Source organism: Dromiciops gliroides, chromosome 3, assembly GCF_019393635.1.
Source record: "Dromiciops gliroides isolate mDroGli1 chromosome 3, mDroGli1.pri, whole genome shotgun sequence".
NCBI classification, from domain to species: domain Eukaryota; kingdom Metazoa; phylum Chordata; class Mammalia; order Microbiotheria; family Microbiotheriidae; genus Dromiciops; species Dromiciops gliroides.
This window is the reverse complement of record NC_057863.1, coordinates 348389424-348409527: the sequence shown is the minus strand read 5'-3', so window position 1 is coordinate 348409527 and position 20104 is coordinate 348389424. Positions and strand designations below refer to the sequence as shown.

The window sequence follows — 20104 nt, the reverse complement described above, 5'->3', positions numbered from 1 at the left end:
CTTTTTTTTGCCTTTATGTTTAAAATGACTTATAAAATATGTCCTCCAAGTCTAGTTATTAAGATGCTAGGAAGTGATTCTTATATGGGTTGAGAGATTTTTTGTGTGTGCTACTGACTGATATGTAAAAATTCATATTAAATATTTAAGCCAAAACTAATTACTTCATATTTATTTTCAGGAACAGTTCGTATTTGGCATTCAAGCACCTACCGTCTGGAAAGCACATTAAACTATGGAATGGAGAGAGTGTGGTGTGTGGCCAGTCTTAGGGGTTCCAATAATGTTGCTTTGGGATATGATGAAGGCAGTATCATTGTTAAGGTATTCTTCTGTAGTTATTCCATGAGTCACTACACTCACAGAGAAGCAGTTGTCTTTTTTTTTCAATATGATAGTTTTCCAGCTTGCTAATTTTGTTTAAATAGCATTACTTCCATTAAACACTAAAATTTTAATGTGGAGGAAAGGAAATGAAGCACTTTGTTAAATGGGACAAGAAAATGGATGTTTTCTTTTACTTTTTGCTGCTAAAATCCATTTGTTATCCTTCTAGCTTGGCCGAGAGGAGCCAGGCTATGTCCATGGATGCCAATGGAAAGATTATTTGGGCAAAGCACTCTGAAGTCCAACAGGGCCAATCTGAAAGCAACTGGGAGATGCTGAAATTAAAGATGGAGAAAGATTGCCCCTTGCAGTAAAAGACATGGGAAGCTGTGAAATATATCCTCAGACTATACAGCATAACCCTAATGGACGGTAAAACATACCTGCAGTCTTTGTCCAATTTTCTACCAGAATTATGCTATGTGATTTTACATGTATTTATAATTTATCCTCTATTATTTGCCACTGTTCATATGTGGTCCTCACCATCTCTTCCCCCTCTTGATGGCAGTGTTTATGTCTTATACTTTGCCTGTGTCTGCCATAATCCTAACAATGTAGGGGACAGTTGGAAAGAAAAGAAGCAAATGTTTTAGACTTAGAACATCATGCATCTTAAGAAAATATTGTGTGATTGTTCATCTGCCTTTGAGTTTGGTATCTTAATTTGTCTCAGTTTTTTCTGACTTTAATTTGAAGATAGAGAAATTCAGAGCTGTATAAAATTTTCATTGTAATAATGCTTCATTTTAAAGACTGAAGTACACATTGTCTTTAACATTTTTAAGTACTTCATTACAGCATGCACTTTGATACACATTTTGTTTTTCTATTATGATGATCTTTTGGTAATGCTATTTTCAACTTAAATCATTTCTTTAAAAGTGTGTTTTCTTATCTTTTGAGAATAAATTGATTGAATACACTATATTCTGAATAATATCTTAGAAAGTTTTTCATTTGCAAATATAATTTCAAAAATCCTGAGTTTTAGTCATATATTAGAAGTTTCATAGACACAGCATAACCCTGAGCATCTTCTATATACTTAGTAAATATTGGTTTAATTTAATTGCTCATTCTTTTGTTCCATTTTATCTGTTTCCTTTCTTTTCTTCATGGGTGGGAAGAACAGGTTTTTACTATAGTAAAACTTTATAGCCATCAGCTGACTAACTCTGCACTGGGGTTTGTTGTTGAATTTGTTTAAAAAAAGTGTATTTTAGTATCCACTAGCAAAAAACAAAACCGAATTGTAACTGAAAGCCCAAAGTCCATGAGTAAGCATTTTTTAAAATGCTTAAAAATGTGCCAGGCAATGTATCGTTAACTCAGGATAAGAAGAAAGGCAAAAACAGCCTCAGTCCTCAAAGTGCTTACATTCTAAGGAGGTTGGGGGTGAGACAACCACACATAAATAAATAGACACATACAAGGTAACATACATGGTAAATGAAAGGTGACCTTAGAAGGGAAGACTTGGTAGTTGGGGGGACCAGGAAAAGCCCCCTGCTTCTGTAGAAGCAATTATAAAAGGTGGAGGGGGAAGAGCACTCTAGGCATAGAAGCACACGAGTGTAGAGCTCCAGGGCTGACAACACAGTGTGATATGTGAGGAACAGTCAGCTAGTGGGCCAGGTTGACTGGATTGTTGAGGGAGTACTAGACAATAAGAAGACTGGAAAGGTAGGAAGGGAATTATGAAGAGGTTGAAATGCTAGAGGAGTAGGTTTGATATTAATTTCTTTTTTTGCAGAGTCAGTCTTTTGTTGTAACACTGAAGCATTCTACTTACTGACTTCTTTAATTCCTAGATTTGTTGTGGTGTGTGGTGATGGTGAATATATCATCTATACAGCAATGGCGCTGAGAAACAAGAGCTTTGGTTCAGCTCAAGAGTTTGCCTGGGCTCATGATTCTTCAGAGTAAGTTCTGGCATCACTGGCTATTTCTTTCCACATTTTTGTTCTGACTGTTACACTGAAAAGTTACTCAAGGCCTCTTTTATGACCTGCATCATTTTCCATGAAGATAATTTATTATTGATACTTTATAACCATACACACACACACACACGTGTAGGCACACACATGCATACATAACAGCACACTTTTTCAGTCAAAGAACTTCTTACTGTAAAATTTAAAGAGCGATTGCATCTGTGTCAGTGAAACTTTGGGTTATGGAGACTGTGCATTTAATTTCTAACTTATTCATCCTGATCATTCTTCACCAAATAAACTGAATTCCTTTACTTCCTTAATAGAACCCAGTGCAGCATCTGGAGTCTTTGAGTGGTTCTCTGATGTTGTCTTGGCTTAGGTCTTAGTTTCTGGAGTGTTCTTGACAGCCCTCTTCATGAGCTGTTCAGCTTCTTAAGGCAGAGAAGAAAAGGGAGAAGGGAATAGGCATTTTTATGGCACTTACTATGTGTCATACACTGTGCTAAGCACTTTACAGAGATCTTGTTTGATCAAAATGTCTCCAGAATTAGATTTTAATTTAATTTATAATTTAATCATTTGTATCATTTTTATTTGATTGTATTTCTCCCCTGTTCTAATCAAATTTAAATTGGTTTTTAAAAATTCCATGTATGTTCTTTTAGAAACCAATAAAGATAAAATCTTTTAATAGCTGTAGTGTTGATAGTGATCAGTTGTTTTCAGTTGTCTCAGATTCTTTGTGACCCCATCTGGGGCTTTCTTGGCAAAGATACTGTAGTAGTTTGCCATTTCTTTCTCCAGCTCGTTTTACAGATGAGCCAATTGAGACAAACAGAGTTAAGTGATTTACTCAGGGTCACACAACTAGTAAATATCTGAGGCCAGATTTGAACTCGGAAAGATGAATTGAAAAGTACCAGATTGTACAAATTAGTTCAAGTTAATTATTTTACAAAGTCAAAATCTTGGGGCAGCTAGGTGGTACAGTGGATAGAGCACTGGCCCTGGATTCTGGAGGACCTGAGTTAAAATCCAGCCTCAGACCCTTGACACTTACTAGCTGTGTGACCCTAGGCAAGTCACTTAACCCCAATTGCCTCACCAAAAAAACCCAACAAAAAACAATAAAAAAACAAAGTCAAAATCTTGAGGATTTTTTTCCTACTATCTGAAAGTATTTTTAAGAAATCTGAGCTTTTCTATTTCTCATAGCTGTGGTGCTAACTCTCCATACACGTTCTTGTTCTCCATTTTTTAACATGACCCAACAACCATTGTTATCCTTTCTCTTCCCATTAGGAGGGAAAAAAAGAAAAAAACAATCCCCAGACCTTTGTTACATCTGCATAGTCAAGCAAAGCAAATTCCCACATTAACCAGGTCCAAAAATGTATGTTTCCATCTGTATCTTATGTCTATAGCCTTTTAAGAGGTATGCTTTATCACTGGTCCTCTGGAATTGTGGCTCGTCATTGAATTGATTGGAATTTTTTGGTCTTATAAATTTGTTTTTACATTGTTTTCCTGGTCTGCTTCCTTGATGATGCATCAGTTTATACAAATCTTTCCAGAAGTCTATGAAACTATCCTTCTTGTCATTTCTTACAGCACAGTAGTATTCCATTATATTCACATACCATAATTTGTTCAGCCTTGCTCCAGTTGATAGTTACCTCCTTAGTTTCCAGTTCTTTATCACTACAAAAAAATGCAGCTATAAATATTTTTGTACATATGGATCCTTTTCTTCTTTCTTTGATCACTTTGTGGGCATAACCTGAAATAGTATTGTTTGGTCAAAGGATATGTACAGTTCAGTGACTTTTTGAGAATAGTTCCAAATTGCTTTCCAGAAGGGCTGTACCAATTCACACCTCCAACAGGGCATTAATGCACCTGTTTTCCTGCAGCTCTTTTACCCATGCAGATTTCAATACCTTTTTCCCCATAAGGAAAGCGATTTTTAAAAGTATGTTTATGGGGGCAGCTAGGTGGCGCAGTGGATAGAGCACCCACTCTGGATTCAGGAGGACCTGAGTTCAAATCCAGCCTCAGACACTTGACACTTACTAGCTGTGTGACCCTGGACAAGTCACTTAACCCCAATTGCCTCACCAGAAAAAAAAAAAGGTATGTTTATAAACCTTATCCATAACATCCATCAAGACCACCAACTCCTTTATGGGGCATAGACATGAATGGTACAGGAGTTTTATTTTGCTGCTATCTGACTTAATGGCAAATAAGAAATTTGGCCATAAATCTTTCTATAACATTTTAAAAAATTCTTCCTTATGTGTATAGCATTAGGCAATATAAAATCCACCTATCCCCATCTTACTGAATAGCTAGTTATCAATATATATAAATAGCTAACTATTCTCTTTAGCAAACAAAATACATACATGTGGTTCAGAAATATTTCTGATATTTTATATGGGCAATTTGCTCTAAGAAGTGCTGAACATTTAAGTTACTTTTTTTTTTAATTTCCCCCTCCAGGTATGCAATAAGAGAAAGCAATAGTGTGGTAAAAATATTTAAGAACTTTAAAGAAAAGAAATCGTTTAAGCCTGATTTTGGAGCTGAAGGTCAGTATTGTTTGTGTATTACAGGTACATCTTTTATTTTTCTGGAAAACTTAAACCATTAAATTAAAAAAAGAAACCACTTTTGTTCTTTGTAGGTATCTATGGAGGTTTCTTATTGGGAGTCAGATCTGTAAATGGCTTAGCATTCTATGACTGGGAAAACACAGAACTGATACGCAGAATTGAAATTCAGCCCAAACATGTAAGTTACTTCAGATGCTACTTTTGGAAACATTTATCTTTGTAGCAGCTCTGTAAGCCTTTTGAGCATAAGGAATGTCTTCATACATATGTCTATCTCTCTCCCATTGGGGATAGCACAGTGTTGTGTACCCTGGGTTTGTTCAATAAATACTGAGAATGATGATAAAATAAAATGTGGATCATCTTGAAAAATATAAAATGACATAAAATACAAGGTGTTGTCCATATTATGAAATACCTTCAGCATATATGTTTATTAATTTTTTAAAAAATAAATCACATGCTTAGAGATGTCACAGGATCAGAGAACTTAGAGACAGAAGAGAGTGGCTATGCATAACCACAGCATTCCTGAGTGGCCCAAACCAGATTAAAATGTACTTGGGAAATATTTAGCAAAATAAATAGTAATGCAGCAAAGCATAGATAATTACACTTTAAAACTAAGTTTGTATGCAGCACACAGGGATCCTTAATGTTTGTATTAGTGGCCTCTATTTCTGTTCTATTTGAGTTTGACACCAGTGATGTAGTGCACTCCCCAGTGTGATTCCAAATTTATATCCATTTAGTCTCTACTTGCATTCCTGCAGGGATCAGCAATCATTACATGGTACTGTTTTGTTGGACAGCTTTAATTGTTAAAAGGACATTTGCTACATCAAGAAATAGTCTAGGGCAGCTAGGTGGCGCAGTGGATAGAGCACGGGCCCTGGAGTCAGGAAAACCTGGGTTCAATTCACTTAACACTTACTAGCTGTGTGACCCTGGGCAAGTCACTTAACCCCAATTGCCTCACCAAAAAAAAAAAAAAAGAAATAGACTGCCTCCTTATACTTCCATGTATTGGATGTTTTGGCTTTTCAAATAACACAAAAATAAGCATATTTCCTTTTTGGTATAAAAGGCTTCCATTTAAAGGTAGCTATCATTTTCCCTCTTAATTGTCTTTTCTCTAGGCTAAAAAATACTTCTACAACTGCCACTAATCCCCAAATACTCAAGCTTTTCAAATATCAACTAGAGAGCATTTATAATCTCAGAATCTTAAAGTGTAAGGGCTTTTAAAGAATTATTGTACAAAAATTTGACTAATATATAAATATGTTTAACAAGATTGCACAAGTGTAGCCTATATCAGATTGCTTGTTGTCTTGGGGAGAAGGGAGGGGAGGGAGGGAAAAAAATGTGGAACTCAAAATTTTATAAAAAAATGAATGTTGAAATCTATCTTTACATATAATTGGAGGGCAGCTAAGTGGCACAGTGGATAAAGCACCAGCCCTGGATTCAGGAGGACTTGAGTTCAAATCCAGCCTCAGACACTTGACATTTACTTACTAGCTGTTTGATCCTGGGCAAGTCACTTAACCCTCATTGCCTGGCAAAACAAAACAAAACAAAAAAACCCATGTAATTGGAAAAAGTAAAATGCTATTTACTAAATAATATAATAATAATAATTAATATATACAGTCAGTTGCTTCCATACATAACTCCATAATCATTTTTTATTTTGTAGATCTTTTGGTCTGACTCTGGTGAGCTGGTCTGCATTGCCACTGAGGAATCATTTTTTATCCTCAAGTATCTATCTGAAAAAGTTTTAGCTGCACAAGAAACACATGAAGGAGTTACTGAAGATGGCATTGAAGATGCCTTTGAGGTAATTGCAGTTAAAATTGGGGTGAAGCTAATAATAGAAATACAGTTGTATTTTTAAAATGTATATTCTTGTAATACAGCCAACCTTAGGTGCTTTTAGCACTTTCATCATAACCTTTGTAAAGTAAGCTCTTGGCCTAAGGATTAGGTTTTTTAAAATATTTACATCTAAAATGAAATTTAGGAGGCTTTGAGATAAGAATTTTTGTCCTAATTCTCACATTTTGCTTGGATAACTTGAAATAATTTTGATTTGAAAAGGACATATTGTCATAATAACTTGGATAAATACAAAATCATGGAGACAAAACAATAATTGACTCATGATTTTAACGAACCTAAAAAGTCATCTCACTCAATCCTCATCTGAACAGAAATCCCTTCTATATCATTCATTTATTTTTTCCATTCAACAAAGGTTTAATAGCAAAATTTTATTATTAAACTCCCACTTAAAGATATCTACATCATTTTTGACAAGTAATCATATAGTCCTTGGTTGAAGAACTATGATAGGGAAGTTACTATCTTTTAAGATAGATCTTTCTATTTTTGTACAGTTCTAATTGTTAGGAAGTTGTTTTTGTTTTTTTTTTTAATATATGAAGCTAGTAATTTCTGTACTCTTCTATAGTTACCATATACTGCTTATAATTCTGTTCTTTAGAGCCAGTAAACAAGTTTAATTCCTCTTGTAGGTGACTTCCATTCGCATACTTAAATCACAGAATCTTATCAGAGGATACCTCAAGAGGCCATCTGAGCCAAACTGTTCCTTGATAAGAACCCTCTCTACAGCATATAAGTGGTTATCTAGCTTTTGTGTGAGGAACTCAGTTCTTTCAGGGGACAGCACTTTTTGACAGGTCTAATTGCCAGGAAGCCTTTTTTTTTTTTAAACAATCAACCTAAATTTGACTTTGCTACTTCTACTTGTTTTTCCTATTTCTGTCCTTTGGAGTCAAGGTAAATAAGTCTAACCCTTCTCTTCATTAAAGAAGTACAAAGGACTAAGTGAGGTATTGAAGACTGCTGGATGGAAAGACAGTGGGCTTTTCATAGAAAAAAAAAGCTATTCTAATTTCTTGTAAATTGTTAATTTGAATCATAACCCTGTCCAAATAGTGGCCTTAAAAAAATCACATTTTGCTAGAACTAATTGTTAAAGAAAATGAAGAATTAAGAGTAGAAACTGGGAATGCCGTGGCATTCGAAATACTGATTTCTTGAAGTGCTTTTCACCTCATTATCAGACATGCTCAGGATAAGTTATTGGCTTTGCTTTTATTGGGGTGCTTGTTTTTTTTGTCAGCTTGTCAATACTTTTAATGTTTGCTGTAGTGGTCCTTTTCATTCATATTTTTATTTACTTATTCATTCATTCTTTTGTTTGCTCATTCATTTATTTTTCTTCAGGTACTTGGTGAAATTCAGGAGATTGTCAAAACAGGACTGTGGGTAGGAGATTGCTTTATTTACACCAGTTCTGTAAACCGATTAAACTATTACGTTGGAGGAGAAATAGTCACCATTGCCCACTTGGACAGGTAGCTATTCTAGTGTTTCTGCTTGCCTTTGTATCTTAAGCACCATGGATCTGTTTTTAAAGCTTGGTGTTTAAATATGACGTGTCATTGACTTTGCCATCTACTAGTTGCTTTCTTGATTTTTCACATCAAGAGAGAGACATAACTTTTAAAGATGTTATGACTTGGCTACTGTCTTAACTAGCATTGATTAATTACATGAAGTTATTTTGAATGATTGGTGTTTTTAAAGAGTTAAATTGATAACTGTTTTTGTTTTAGGACAATGTACCTGCTGGGTTATATTCCTAAGGATAACAGACTTTATCTGGGTGATAAAGAGCTGAACATTGTTAGTTACTCGCTATTGGTATCGGTGTTAGAATACCAGACAGCTGTAATGAGGAGAGACTTTAGCATGGCTGACAAAGTCCTCCCTACCATTCCAAAAGAACAGAGGACCAGAGTTGCCCACTTCCTGGAAAAACAGGCAAGAATGTCTTATTTATTTACAAAGTACAAGGATGCTTATATCAGTGTAGTAGAACAAGAGTTCCTTGTAGACGGGGACAGTTTTGGTTTTGGTTTTCCAACCTGCCCCATGGTTTTGCATTTAAGTACTTTAAAAATGTTGAATTCATGGATATGCAAAAAATTATTTCATTACTACTTTTTCTAAATACATTAGAATAATTCTAAAAACTGTATTTTTTTCTGTAAACTTAAGCTATTTTTGTAGTCCTTGTACCAAAGCACATTTGATACAGTAGTGATGAAAAATCTTTCTCTTTTTTCCTTGCCTTCCAATTAAAATGCTAGGATCTTTCATTCAGTCAAGTTATATTATTACTTTTTCTATTCTATTGCTATGATATTTTCATCTCTCCCATATATTTTCCTTTCTTAATGCATCTAGTTTATAAATGTTGATTCCTGTTTTATCTGCTAGATTGGCATCTTACTTAGTCAACCAATAAAGCCATTAAAAGATGGCAGTGAGGGGCAGCTAGGTGGTACAGTGGATAAAGTACCGGCCCTGGATTCAGGAGGACCTGAGTTCAAATCCGGCCACTTGACACTTACTAGCTGTGTGACCCTGGGCAAGTCACTTAACCCCAATTTGCCTCACCAAAAAATAAAAAAATAAAAGTTGGCAGTGACTCTCATACTTCACACACACACAAAAAAGCACCTCAAACCATAAATTCATTTATATTTAGCTTTTGAGTGTATTTTTGTACTTATATTTCAATACAAGTGTATTTTCCCTTTCAAGTCATAACATAGCTAAAATAATGAAGCAACACCAAAGACTCAAATATTGAAGAAACTGGAAAAGCGTTCAGGTTCCCCATCCTGGCTACTTGGACAATTGCTTATTCTATATCCTTAGGATACATTGTCAAGATATCAGCCTGAGCACAGCTGGCTTTACTATAAGCTATCTCAGAGCTTCCTTAGGGATAAATCACAATGTTAAATAATTAAGAATATAAATATGTGTTGTTTTGTGGACTATGGAATTTAATTAGGCATTTTCTTTAAAAGTCTTTCCTGATAGCTGAGGCTAGTATAGGAGGAGACCATATAATTCTACCCTTCAGATTAACTGCTGTAAATTGAAAAGTATAATGTCAACAGATTTCAACAGAGTGTAGGTGATGTTTCTTGATTATTCTTGTAAGGTGGTCAAAGCAAAATTTACTGCAGATAATTAAAAGGAAATTGCACATGTTTTCTTTGTTTTCCTCATTCTCTGCCACTAATGGCCTATCACTTGGGCAAATCTTTTCATTTTTCTGGCCTCAATTTCATTGTGTTCAAAACAAGGGGGTTTGACTGACTGGCTAAAGTGCTCCTGAACCCAGCCTGGACCATGGACAGCTAAGATGTTTAAATTCTCCACGTGTACCAATTTACCCTATAAGGCCTCCACCCAACCTCACCACCCACATGCATAATTCAAAGGGTTGGGATGCAGGAATTAGGAAGAAGAAAACTGGGAAGGGGTAGGGGGAGGATGAGAAAGAAAGGCAATAGAAGGAAGGAGTGTTTGTGTGTTTTGTTTTGTTTTTTAAGGTTTGTAGTTTTGTAAAATGCAAGTCTAGATTTCCTTTCCACTGCTATGCTACCTTTGCTATTTTCTTGTTGATTTTAATTTGCTTTTTAAAAGTTTTTTCCTTATTTTAAAATTATACTTTTTTGTATACCTCTTTGTGATGATGGTATTTTGTGTTATATTTGTAAAAAGATTGGCTATGTTCCTCAATACACATAATGTTGCATAAAAAGTGATTTTGATGTTTTTTATCCCTTAGGATATCTAGTCTTTGGAAGGATTGGAGTTACTGAATTTTTAGGAAAAATTAATGATGTCAGATCTTACAGATTTTTTTCATCTTCATTGGTTCAGGGCTTCAAGCAGCAAGCTCTTGCGGTATCCACAGATCCTGAACATCGATTTGAGTTGGCTCTTCAGCTTGGAGAGTTGAAAATTGCATACCAGTTGGCAGTAGAAGCAGAGGTAAATAGAAATTGTTCTTGGTTTATATTTTCATTAATTATTCAAGTTTTCTGTTTTGTAAGTTGGACTGACCCATAGTTTCTGAAAGTAATTTTCATTTTTAAAATTGTACATAAGATTGTACATATTTCTTTAAAACAGGTATATTACTCTTTTTGTTAAAGAATTCTGATTTGTAAACAAAAATTTACTCAAATATTCTAATGGATCTGTGATCCTATTGATCTGGAAGTTGCAGATTGCAGATTGCAGCCTATCTATGCCTGCCCAGCCTGTGTGACTCTCGTCCAGATACTCCCATAAATTCATCTTGAGAGGTCCATCCAATCTGCTAGAGGTCTTCCTTATTTTCTTTTAAAATTTAACTTTTTAAAAATTCTGAGTGTAAAAATGAAAGAAAAGAGAATTTCCACATACACAGCAGTATACAAAAAGTAGATTCTATATGAAACTATTAATCTCCTGCTTAAAAAAAAAGGTATAATAAATTCAACAGGTTATTTCCAAACCATGCGTGTTTATGCTTCCTTCTCTGTTCTGTTTCTTCTGTATAATTTAAAAATGTTTCAATGGCTCTCTTTTTGGTATCACTTGTTGCTAAAACCATCTCCATCTCAATTGAAAATAGAGGCAGGGTCAGTGGAACTTTGTAACAAATAAGTTTAGTCATGAAAAAAATATATACATAATGGTTATATCCAAAAATGTATGTCTCATTCTGCCCCTTCAGTTCATCACCTTTTTGTCAGGAGGTGGCTAACATGTACAACATAGGTTTACTGGAGACAAGATTGGTCACTGTGTTGATTAGAGTTCTGAAGTCTTTCAAAGTTATTTTTCTTTACAGTGTTGCTCTCCTTGTAGAAATTATTCCCTGGGTTCTGCTCATTCCATTTTGTATCAGGTCATACTTCCCAGTATTCTCTGAGAAATAATAGTCCATTACATTCATATACATGCATTATATTTATATTGCATTCATATACTTATTCAGTTTATGCAGCCATTCCCTAGATGATCAGCACCCATTTAATTTCCAGTTCCCACTGCTCCCTTTAATCCCATTTCAGGTCAGGAAGTTTGTTTTGTCTCCCTATTAATTCCATCTCTACCTATTCCTGATAGTTTTCCTGTTGAATTTGATGCATTTCTTACACTAAACTCTTCATGTGTAAATAACTGTTTGTTCAACCTTCCTGATATTAGAATGTCAACATTGCATCATCTTAAAGCTACTTCCAATAATAGTTCATATACATTTATCTTTCTAAGTTTTTCTCAACTCTTGTGATTTCATTTTAGAGTTCTTATTCAGCTCAGGTATTTTCATCAAGAATATTTGAAAGGCCTTTATTACTTTAAAGATACCTTTTTCCCCTTCTAGTAAGCTTATGATTAGTTTTGCAGGGTAAATTATTCTGGCTTATTAGCCTGTATTTTTTGCCTTTTGGAACCATCTCTGGTTTTTAGAAGAAACTGCCAGGTCTTATTTGAACCTGACTGGTTTCTTGGAACTTGAACTCCTTATTTCTGGCTGTTTGCAATATTTTTTTTTCTTTGATTTCAAAGTTCTGGCTTTTCTGTCATAACATTCCTGGGACTTTTCCTGTTGAGGTTCATTTCAAGAGATGATTGATAGATTCTTTTTATCTACTCCCTTGGTTCTAGTATATCTGGGCAGTTTCATTTATGATAATTTGAAATATAATGTCCATACTTTTGTTTTTAAAATCTTGATTTCGAGGAAGTCCAGTGATGCTTAAATTTCTTTCCTTGACTTGTTTTCCAGGTCAGTTTTTGATAACACATAACTTTACTTTTTCTTTCAATCACTTAATTTTGTTCTAATATTTCTTGTCATAAAATTATTGCTTTCTATTTGGTCCATTTTAATTTTTAGGGATTCCATTATTTGGGTACTAATAGCTAGCATTTATATAGCATTTTAAGGCCTTCAGAATATTTTAGAGATATCAATTTCATTTTATCATCACAATGACCCTGGAAGATAGATAGATACTTTATCATTTTCATTTTATATATGAGGAAACTGAGGCAGGTAGAGAAGTTAAGTGACTTGCCTAGGATCACACAGCTAGTGTCTGAAATCATAATTGAATCTATATCTTTTTCACTCCAGATCCAGTGCTCTATTTGTCCTTATCTAGGTGCTAGGGTGAGCTTTACTGCTTTCTGTTTTAACTTTATATTCTACTTTCATTGCTTTCTTCCAGAGCTTTCATTTCTTCTTTTTTTTAAACCTCTTGTTTCATTAGATATTCAGGTAGTCTCTATGTGAAAATACATTTATTTCCTTTGAATCTCTGTTTACAGTTTGGATTAGATTTTTTAGTATCTCTGTAATCTATAATAATGTTTTATTGTATTGGTTATTTTTGGTTTGCTCAGTTTCTCCAGTCTTAGTTCCCAATTTGGGACATTGTGAAAAGGACAGGACTGTACCTCCTGCCGTGCCTTGGGGTGGAGTGGTCAGCCCCATTGGTCTTGTTTCCTGCACTGACCTCTATTATTGGAATCAGGCTCTTCCATTTTGAAATTCAGTGTGCTAAATCTTCAGGTCCCTCATTGACATCACAGGACTACAGAGTGGTAGGCCCTCAGAGCCCATAAGTCCAGGGTGGCCTGGTCTGAGTACTGTTAGAAAGACACTAGGTCCGTTCCAGGTTCCTTCCAGAGTCCCTGCTGTGGGTTTCTGAATCCTTTAGAGCCTTCTCTGGAGCCTCCCCTCTCACTGTCTCTGGATACAGATCCTTACAGGCTACATATATCCCTGACCTGTCACTGGTCATATTTTTTGGAAGGCCATCAGTTTATTTGCCTTAGGGTAGGTACAGACTTTGCTGACAGGGCCTTTAGGCTGATTTTTTTTTCTTTTACTTTCTCTTTTTTTTTTTTTTTTGTGTAGTTCTGGGGTGTATGGAATAAGTCACTATAGTTCCTCATTGGAATTTCTAATCAGTCAGGTGTGATTTTTTTTTTTTTAAATTTTTCCTGAAGTCATTCTATTGGTCTAGATTGCCTGCTTTCATTCAGCCAGCCATTTTGACCAGAAACGCACCTTCCTCGGTTTCTTCTGGATACTAGTGTGGCACCAGGAAGACTGTCTACATGTCAGCTCTTGCCATGTAACCAGCCTATCTTCTATCATGTAATTCTTTGTTGACATCTTTTACTCCTGTTCTCCTTTTGTAGTTACTCATCAGTTCGCCTGCTCATCCCACCATTCATCTTTCTATTTCTGTCTTTGTGATTTTTAATTCTACAGGGAATAATGTATTCTCTGTCTCATTACTATATAGAAATTTAACTTAATTAAATACGTGTCTGGGTTCATGGTTTTGGGGAAGGAAGATGTAGTAGAAAGAGTACTGATCTTAGAGTCAGGAGACTCAAGTTTGAGTTCCAGCTCTGGCTTCTACTGAACAAATAATTTAACTTCCCTGAGCTTCAGTTTTCTCCTCTGCAAAAGGCAGGTTTTATATCCCCCCCCCCCCCCGCCCCTTGCATTACAGAGTTGTGAGTGAAGCACGTTGTCAGTCTTTTGTCAGTAAATGTGAGTTATTATTTTTGGCTAGTTGGCATTTCTGCCCTAAATTTAGAAAGATATCATATTGAAACTAGAGTCGTTCCTGACATTTTGATGGATAGTTTAGTTACTTTTATATGCCTTCATAACTGAATTTACTATTGTTGGTTGTTTCTAAATCTGGCTAAATTATTTGGTTAATGGGTAAGTATACATTTCAGATGTGATGTAAAGTTTTCATTTCATTCATTAACATCTTCCCATAGACATAATTGGATTTGATTTTTATGATCCTTTGTTACTAGAAGAACAATGGAAACCTGTTATTTCAGGTTAAATATTTAAGACTATAATTCATACCTCAATAAATGTATTTTGCATATTTGAATGAATTTTATGTATATGAATACTTTTAGTTTGTTATATATTTAATATAGAAGGCTTAACAAACAATTCAGAATTCATCTTCATTCTCATTATAGATTAATGGATCAAGTGTTATGATGGCAAATTAAACATTTTTTTCTAAAAGCAGTATCTTTTTCTTGCAGTCAGAACAGAAATGGAAACAACTTGCTGAACTTGCTATTAGTAAATGCCAATTTGGCTTAGCCCAGGAGTGTCTACACCATGCACAGGATTATGGTGGTTTGTTGCTTTTGGCCACTGCATCAGGAAATGCTAATATGGTGAATAAACTAGCAGAGGGTGCTGAGAAAGATGGCAAGAACAATGTAGCATTTATGAGCTACTTTCTACAGGGAAAGTAAGTACTGAGCAAAGGCATAAACAGATAGCCAAATAATTAAAAACAGTTAAGTGCAAATCTTTCTGGATGTTGGTTTTTTTTCTGAGAAATGAAGTGAGTTAGCACTGGGCATCCATGGGGCAAACACTGAAAGTGGGAGGGACAGGATGGAGCCCCATGAGCCCCATTCACCATCTTTAGGATGTGAGTGTCTTTACTCAGCCTATTTGATGTGTTTATTTGAACTTAGTTTAATGAGCTATAGAGTATTCATGAAGCAGGGGTTCTTAACCTGAGGTCCTTGAACTTATTTTTTTTAAAAGAAATGTAATAATGGTATTTCAGTATAATTGGTTTCCATTATAATCCTATGCATTTTATTTTAGGCACTTACAAACATGAGAACAAGGCCATATGTTTCACCAGATTGCCAAAGGGATGCATGACACATACAAAAAAAAATGTTAAGAACCTTTGCTTTAGAGGAAGAATTTTTAAAATTCAGTAGCTTTAAGAGTTAAGATATTTGGGGCAGCTAGGTGGCGCAGTGGATAAAGCACTGGCCTTGGATTCAGGAGGACTTGAGTTCAAATCCAGCCTCAGACACTTGACACTAGCTGTGTGACCCTGGGCAAGTCACTTAACTCCCACTGCCCTGCAAAAAAAAAAAAAGTTAAGCTATTTGAGGTAGCTGATTATGAAGTGGATAGAATGCTGAGCCTGGAGTTGGGAAGACCTGAGTTCAAATCCATCTTAGGACACACACTAATTGAGTGACCCGGGACAAGTCACTTGGGCTGAATTGTCTGGATAAGTCTTGAGTTGTTTTGCTTTTTAATTACCTTGAAAATGGTTTCATGATAGATATTTTCCCCCTTCACCTCTGTCCAACACTTGTCTTACATCTTATGTTTATAAGTTACTGGTTCAGTTATTTTTGTGAGCAAATAATTTATTAAAATGCCATATCCATTTTTTTCTAATACGTTAACTATCAGTATTTCCTTGTTTAATTCTTGCTACCATTAACTCAGATTTCCTCTTGTTTAGGCTTGACTCTTGTCTGGAACTCTTGATTCGAACTGGACGTTTGCCTGAAGCTGCTTTCCTAGCTCGTACATATTTACCAAGCCAGGTTTCAAGGTACCGTCTTTTAACTTGAGGAAGGAATGTTTCAAAAGAGAATAAAAAAGAAACCTGCTAAGTTTGTTTTTTGTTCCTCTGTTACAGGGTGGTCAAACTGTGGAGAGAGAATCTCTCAAAAGTCAATCAGAAAGCAGCTGAATCCCTTGCTGATCCCACAGAGTATGAAAATCTTTTTCCTGGGTTGAAAGAAGCTTTTATTGTTGAAGAGTATGTGAAGGAGACCCATACAGCTCTGCGACCTGCCAAAGACTATCCACTTGTCACTGTGAGTGTTTAAAAAGATAATTTAATAGTTTTATTTAGTAAGATTCTAAGTTTATACCCTGTAATTGTGACTGGTTTTTAGTAAACATTTCTTGGATGTAGGGTTTTTAAAATGTGAATGCCAATATGGTGTAAATCAAGCTTTTCTTTTTTCAATTGTAAGTTAAGCTCTTAGATTTCCTTTGATTGCAGAATATTTTTACTTATTGTTCTCTTATTCTGTGACAGCCAAATGAAGAAAGAAATGTAATGGAAGAAGCTAAAGGCTTTCAACCATCAGGAATTACAACCCAGGTGAGCAGTGGATTTTGACGTCAATAGAGCATTGTATGTTACTTTTCATAGGATAGTTATGTGTAAGAGAATTCAACATTGTTATTTATTTTTGATGACAAATGCAGTTTTCCATATGTAGTTCTCCATCTCTGGGGGTGAGGGGAAAAAGAAAGATTTATTTTCTTATCTCTTCAGGGCCAGGTTTAGTCATTATGATTGTACAACATTTAGTTTTGGCTTTTTGTTGTTGTTCTTTCCATTTACATTGTTGTAATATATTGTTTTTCTGGTTCTGTTTCATTTTACATCAATTCCTATGATGCTCTGAATTCTTTTTATTCATTGTTTCTCGTGGTGCACTAATCCATTACATCCACCTGCCAGTTTGTTTAGCTGTTCCTCAGTCAGTGGGCCTCTACTTTGCTTCTAGTTCAAGATGAATTATTAATACACATTTTTTTCTCTGACCTTTTTTATAATATTTAGTGTTCGGTTTCACATTGCATATAATGTCACTTTTCCCCATGTTTTTTCATCTTTGTTATAAGGGATTGCTCAGTCTTTGGGAAGGGGAAGGGAAGAGAGAGACATAGGAAATGAAGGTGATGTAAAAACAAAAGATGTCAGTAAAATTTTACTTAAAAAACAAACCCAAATCTTGTGGATATAAAGACCAAAAATAAAAGAGTTCCTGCCTTGAAGGAACTTGTGTTTTTGGGGGAGGAGAGAGAGAAATACATATGTAATTTTAGGAAGGAGAGAAAACGTTCAATTAAAAGGACCAGAGAAGGAAGCTTTGTATAGGAGAAAGCACTTGAAAAAAATGAAGACATTAAAGTAGAGGTGAGGCGGGAGAGTATATTTCATGAGAGCCTTTGTGAACACGTGGAGACAAGAGGTACCATGCCAAGTTTGAAGAATGGTCTGGTTTGGTTTTATCATAGTGGGTGTTAAAGAGAGTGATGTAAAATGTCTGGAAAGGTAGATGGAAGCCAAATTGTAGAAGGCTTTAAATGTCAGGCTAAGAAGTTTTATCCTGAGGCATTTGGGAACCATTCAAGAAGTTTGAGCAGAGCAGGCATGCCAAACTTTAACCTTAGGAAGATTGTCTTGACAGAAGCAAGGAACACCAATTAGGAAGTGAATAGTTTAAGTGAGAGAGAATGAGAGCTTGAACTAGGTTGGTGGCCATGAGAGTGGAGGGAGGAGGATAAATCTGAGAAATGTTCTGGAGGCAGAAAGAAAGAAAAAAAACCTTGGCAACTAATTGCATAATAGTTTAAGCATACTTGCATGACTGGAAGGATGTTGGTTTTCTTGAAAGAAAGGAGAAAGTGGTATGGGTTGGAGAAGAAAAATAGAATTCTTTTACTTTGTCTTATTTCGATAACAACTTTTTATAAGATTGTTGTGAAGGAAGTGCTTCGCAGAGCTTAAAATGCCATACAAATAGTTATAATTTTCTTAACATGTATTTCTGTTTTTGCTTTAAGGAATTTGATGAAGAGGAACCAACTTCTCCTGCTCCGGTCATAGTAAATGCAGTTCCAGCAAATTCAGAATCAGCTCCAGCTACAAAAGAGGAAAAGGTATCCCATAACTACACCCACCCTAAATCTCCCAGCTCTGATAATGAGCCTGTCCTAAACAGACCTGCACCCCTACATCCTTCCTGGGTTCATGATGCTCACTACTGCCTCTCCTTGTTAAGTGGCCTTGCCAGAGGAGCCTAGACTTTCCAGAACATCAGCAGTATAGTTCATTACAGAGCTATGGAAATGGAGGGAAGTAGCTGGTAGAAGTTTCTTCTGCCTGCCAAAACACAATTGATTGTTGAAATACACAGCTAGCAGTTGACTTTTAGGAAATTTCTATATTCCTATCCATTGGCGTAATAATAATGACCATAATAATAATAATAATGTCTATATAGCACTTGCCATGTGCCAGGCACTATGCTAAGCACTTTACAGTCACATCTGATTCTCACAACAATCCTATGAGGTAGGCACTATTATTAATCCTCATTTTATAGATGAGGAAACTGAAGCAGGTTAAGTGACTTGCCCAGGGTCACACAGCTAGTAAGTGGCTAAGACTGGATTTGAACTCAGGTCTTCCAGATTACAGGCCCAATGTTCTGTTCCTTGTACTGAATGGATAGAGATTGCAAAGTGTCTGATTTTGGCTTGATAAAAAAGAGTGTAGTATAGCCTATTGAGTGTTGGACTTATAATCCCAGGACTGCTATTTTGTTTTTTATCTTTGTGGCCTTAGGTCAACATAAATAAAACAGGGCCTGTAGGGCTTTATCCCAGGGTAGGATGTTTTAGAAGGCTCACAGAAATGTCTCCAGTCACACATCCTTCTTAGTAACAGCCCCTCCTCAGGGGTCCTCCAGATCCTTAAGCAGTTTACAGTAGAAATACCCCAGGCTCCCGAGGCAGCTTTGTCTTTTCTCTCCCCACCCTTACACACCGACTGCACCTCTTCCTATTCCAGCTTTCCTTGACCCAGGTATAAAAATTGCTATTGATGGATTTTCCTTGGCTGGGTCTCCACTTCTCTAGGCTTTAGTAAAATGAGGGTTGGATTAGACGATCTCCAAGGACTTCATAACAGTTGAGCCGGCCAAGACGGGGAGGGGCTGCCCCAGGAGGCTCTGACGACTGCAGGCCTCCAGAAGCTGGCCGACCGTTTGTCGGGGGATTCCACAGGGCATTTCTGTTAGCCGTGGTTGGACTTGGACGTCTGGGGTCTCGTGTGACTGAGTACGAATTCTTAGTTTATGGACTGAACCCTCAGGTGCCGTGGGTGTGCATTCGGGAAGAATCATCATCTAACCAAACTCTTTTTTCCTCAGAGTCTACTTGAATTAGATGACTTGGATAACTTGGATCTCGAGGATATTGACACAACAGATATCAATCTCGATGAAGAAATTTTGGATGACTGAACTTCTGCATTTCGCTGACCAAATGGATCATAAATATGCATCATTTTCACTCTTAATCTGGACCACATTGTTTTGGACTATGAAAAACCAGATTAATTTTTGTACTCAGAATCTCCTTTGGACCCTTTGGAGCAGGAGTATGCAATATTAAATCATTATGTGTTCTTGGTTGATTTTGTTAACTAGAATCTGAACCATGGCTTGAATTTTTCATATTGTCACTAGGCCGTATAAAATCTCTTCAACTAATGGAGATGCTTCAACAAAATTTTTTTTTATGTGTAAAATGAACTGATGGTTTAAATTAACACTGTGGTTATGTAG

General features: G+C 35.8%; 1 protein-coding gene across 1 annotated transcript in view; it reads left to right on the top strand.

Annotated features, from left to right (window-relative positions):
• Nucleotides 1-19968, top strand: part of COPB2 (COPI coat complex subunit beta 2) — a 39076-nt gene extending 19108 nt beyond the window's left edge. The window contains 17 exon segments of the mRNA XM_043991529.1: nucleotides 182-324; nucleotides 557-574; nucleotides 576-644; nucleotides 647-759; nucleotides 2202-2312; nucleotides 4836-4924; nucleotides 5020-5126; nucleotides 6651-6794; nucleotides 8210-8340; nucleotides 8602-8809; nucleotides 10733-10843; nucleotides 14942-15156; nucleotides 16189-16281; nucleotides 16369-16549; nucleotides 16777-16842; nucleotides 18318-18413; nucleotides 19688-19968. Coding sequence (XP_043847464.1) covers nucleotides 182-324; nucleotides 557-574; nucleotides 576-644; nucleotides 647-759; nucleotides 2202-2312; nucleotides 4836-4924; nucleotides 5020-5126; nucleotides 6651-6794; nucleotides 8210-8340; nucleotides 8602-8809; nucleotides 10733-10843; nucleotides 14942-15156; nucleotides 16189-16281; nucleotides 16369-16549; nucleotides 16777-16842; nucleotides 18318-18413; nucleotides 19688-19780 — 1988 coding nt within the window. The 3' untranslated portion in view covers nucleotides 19781-19968.
• Nucleotides 19969-20104: the final 136 nt, after the last annotated feature.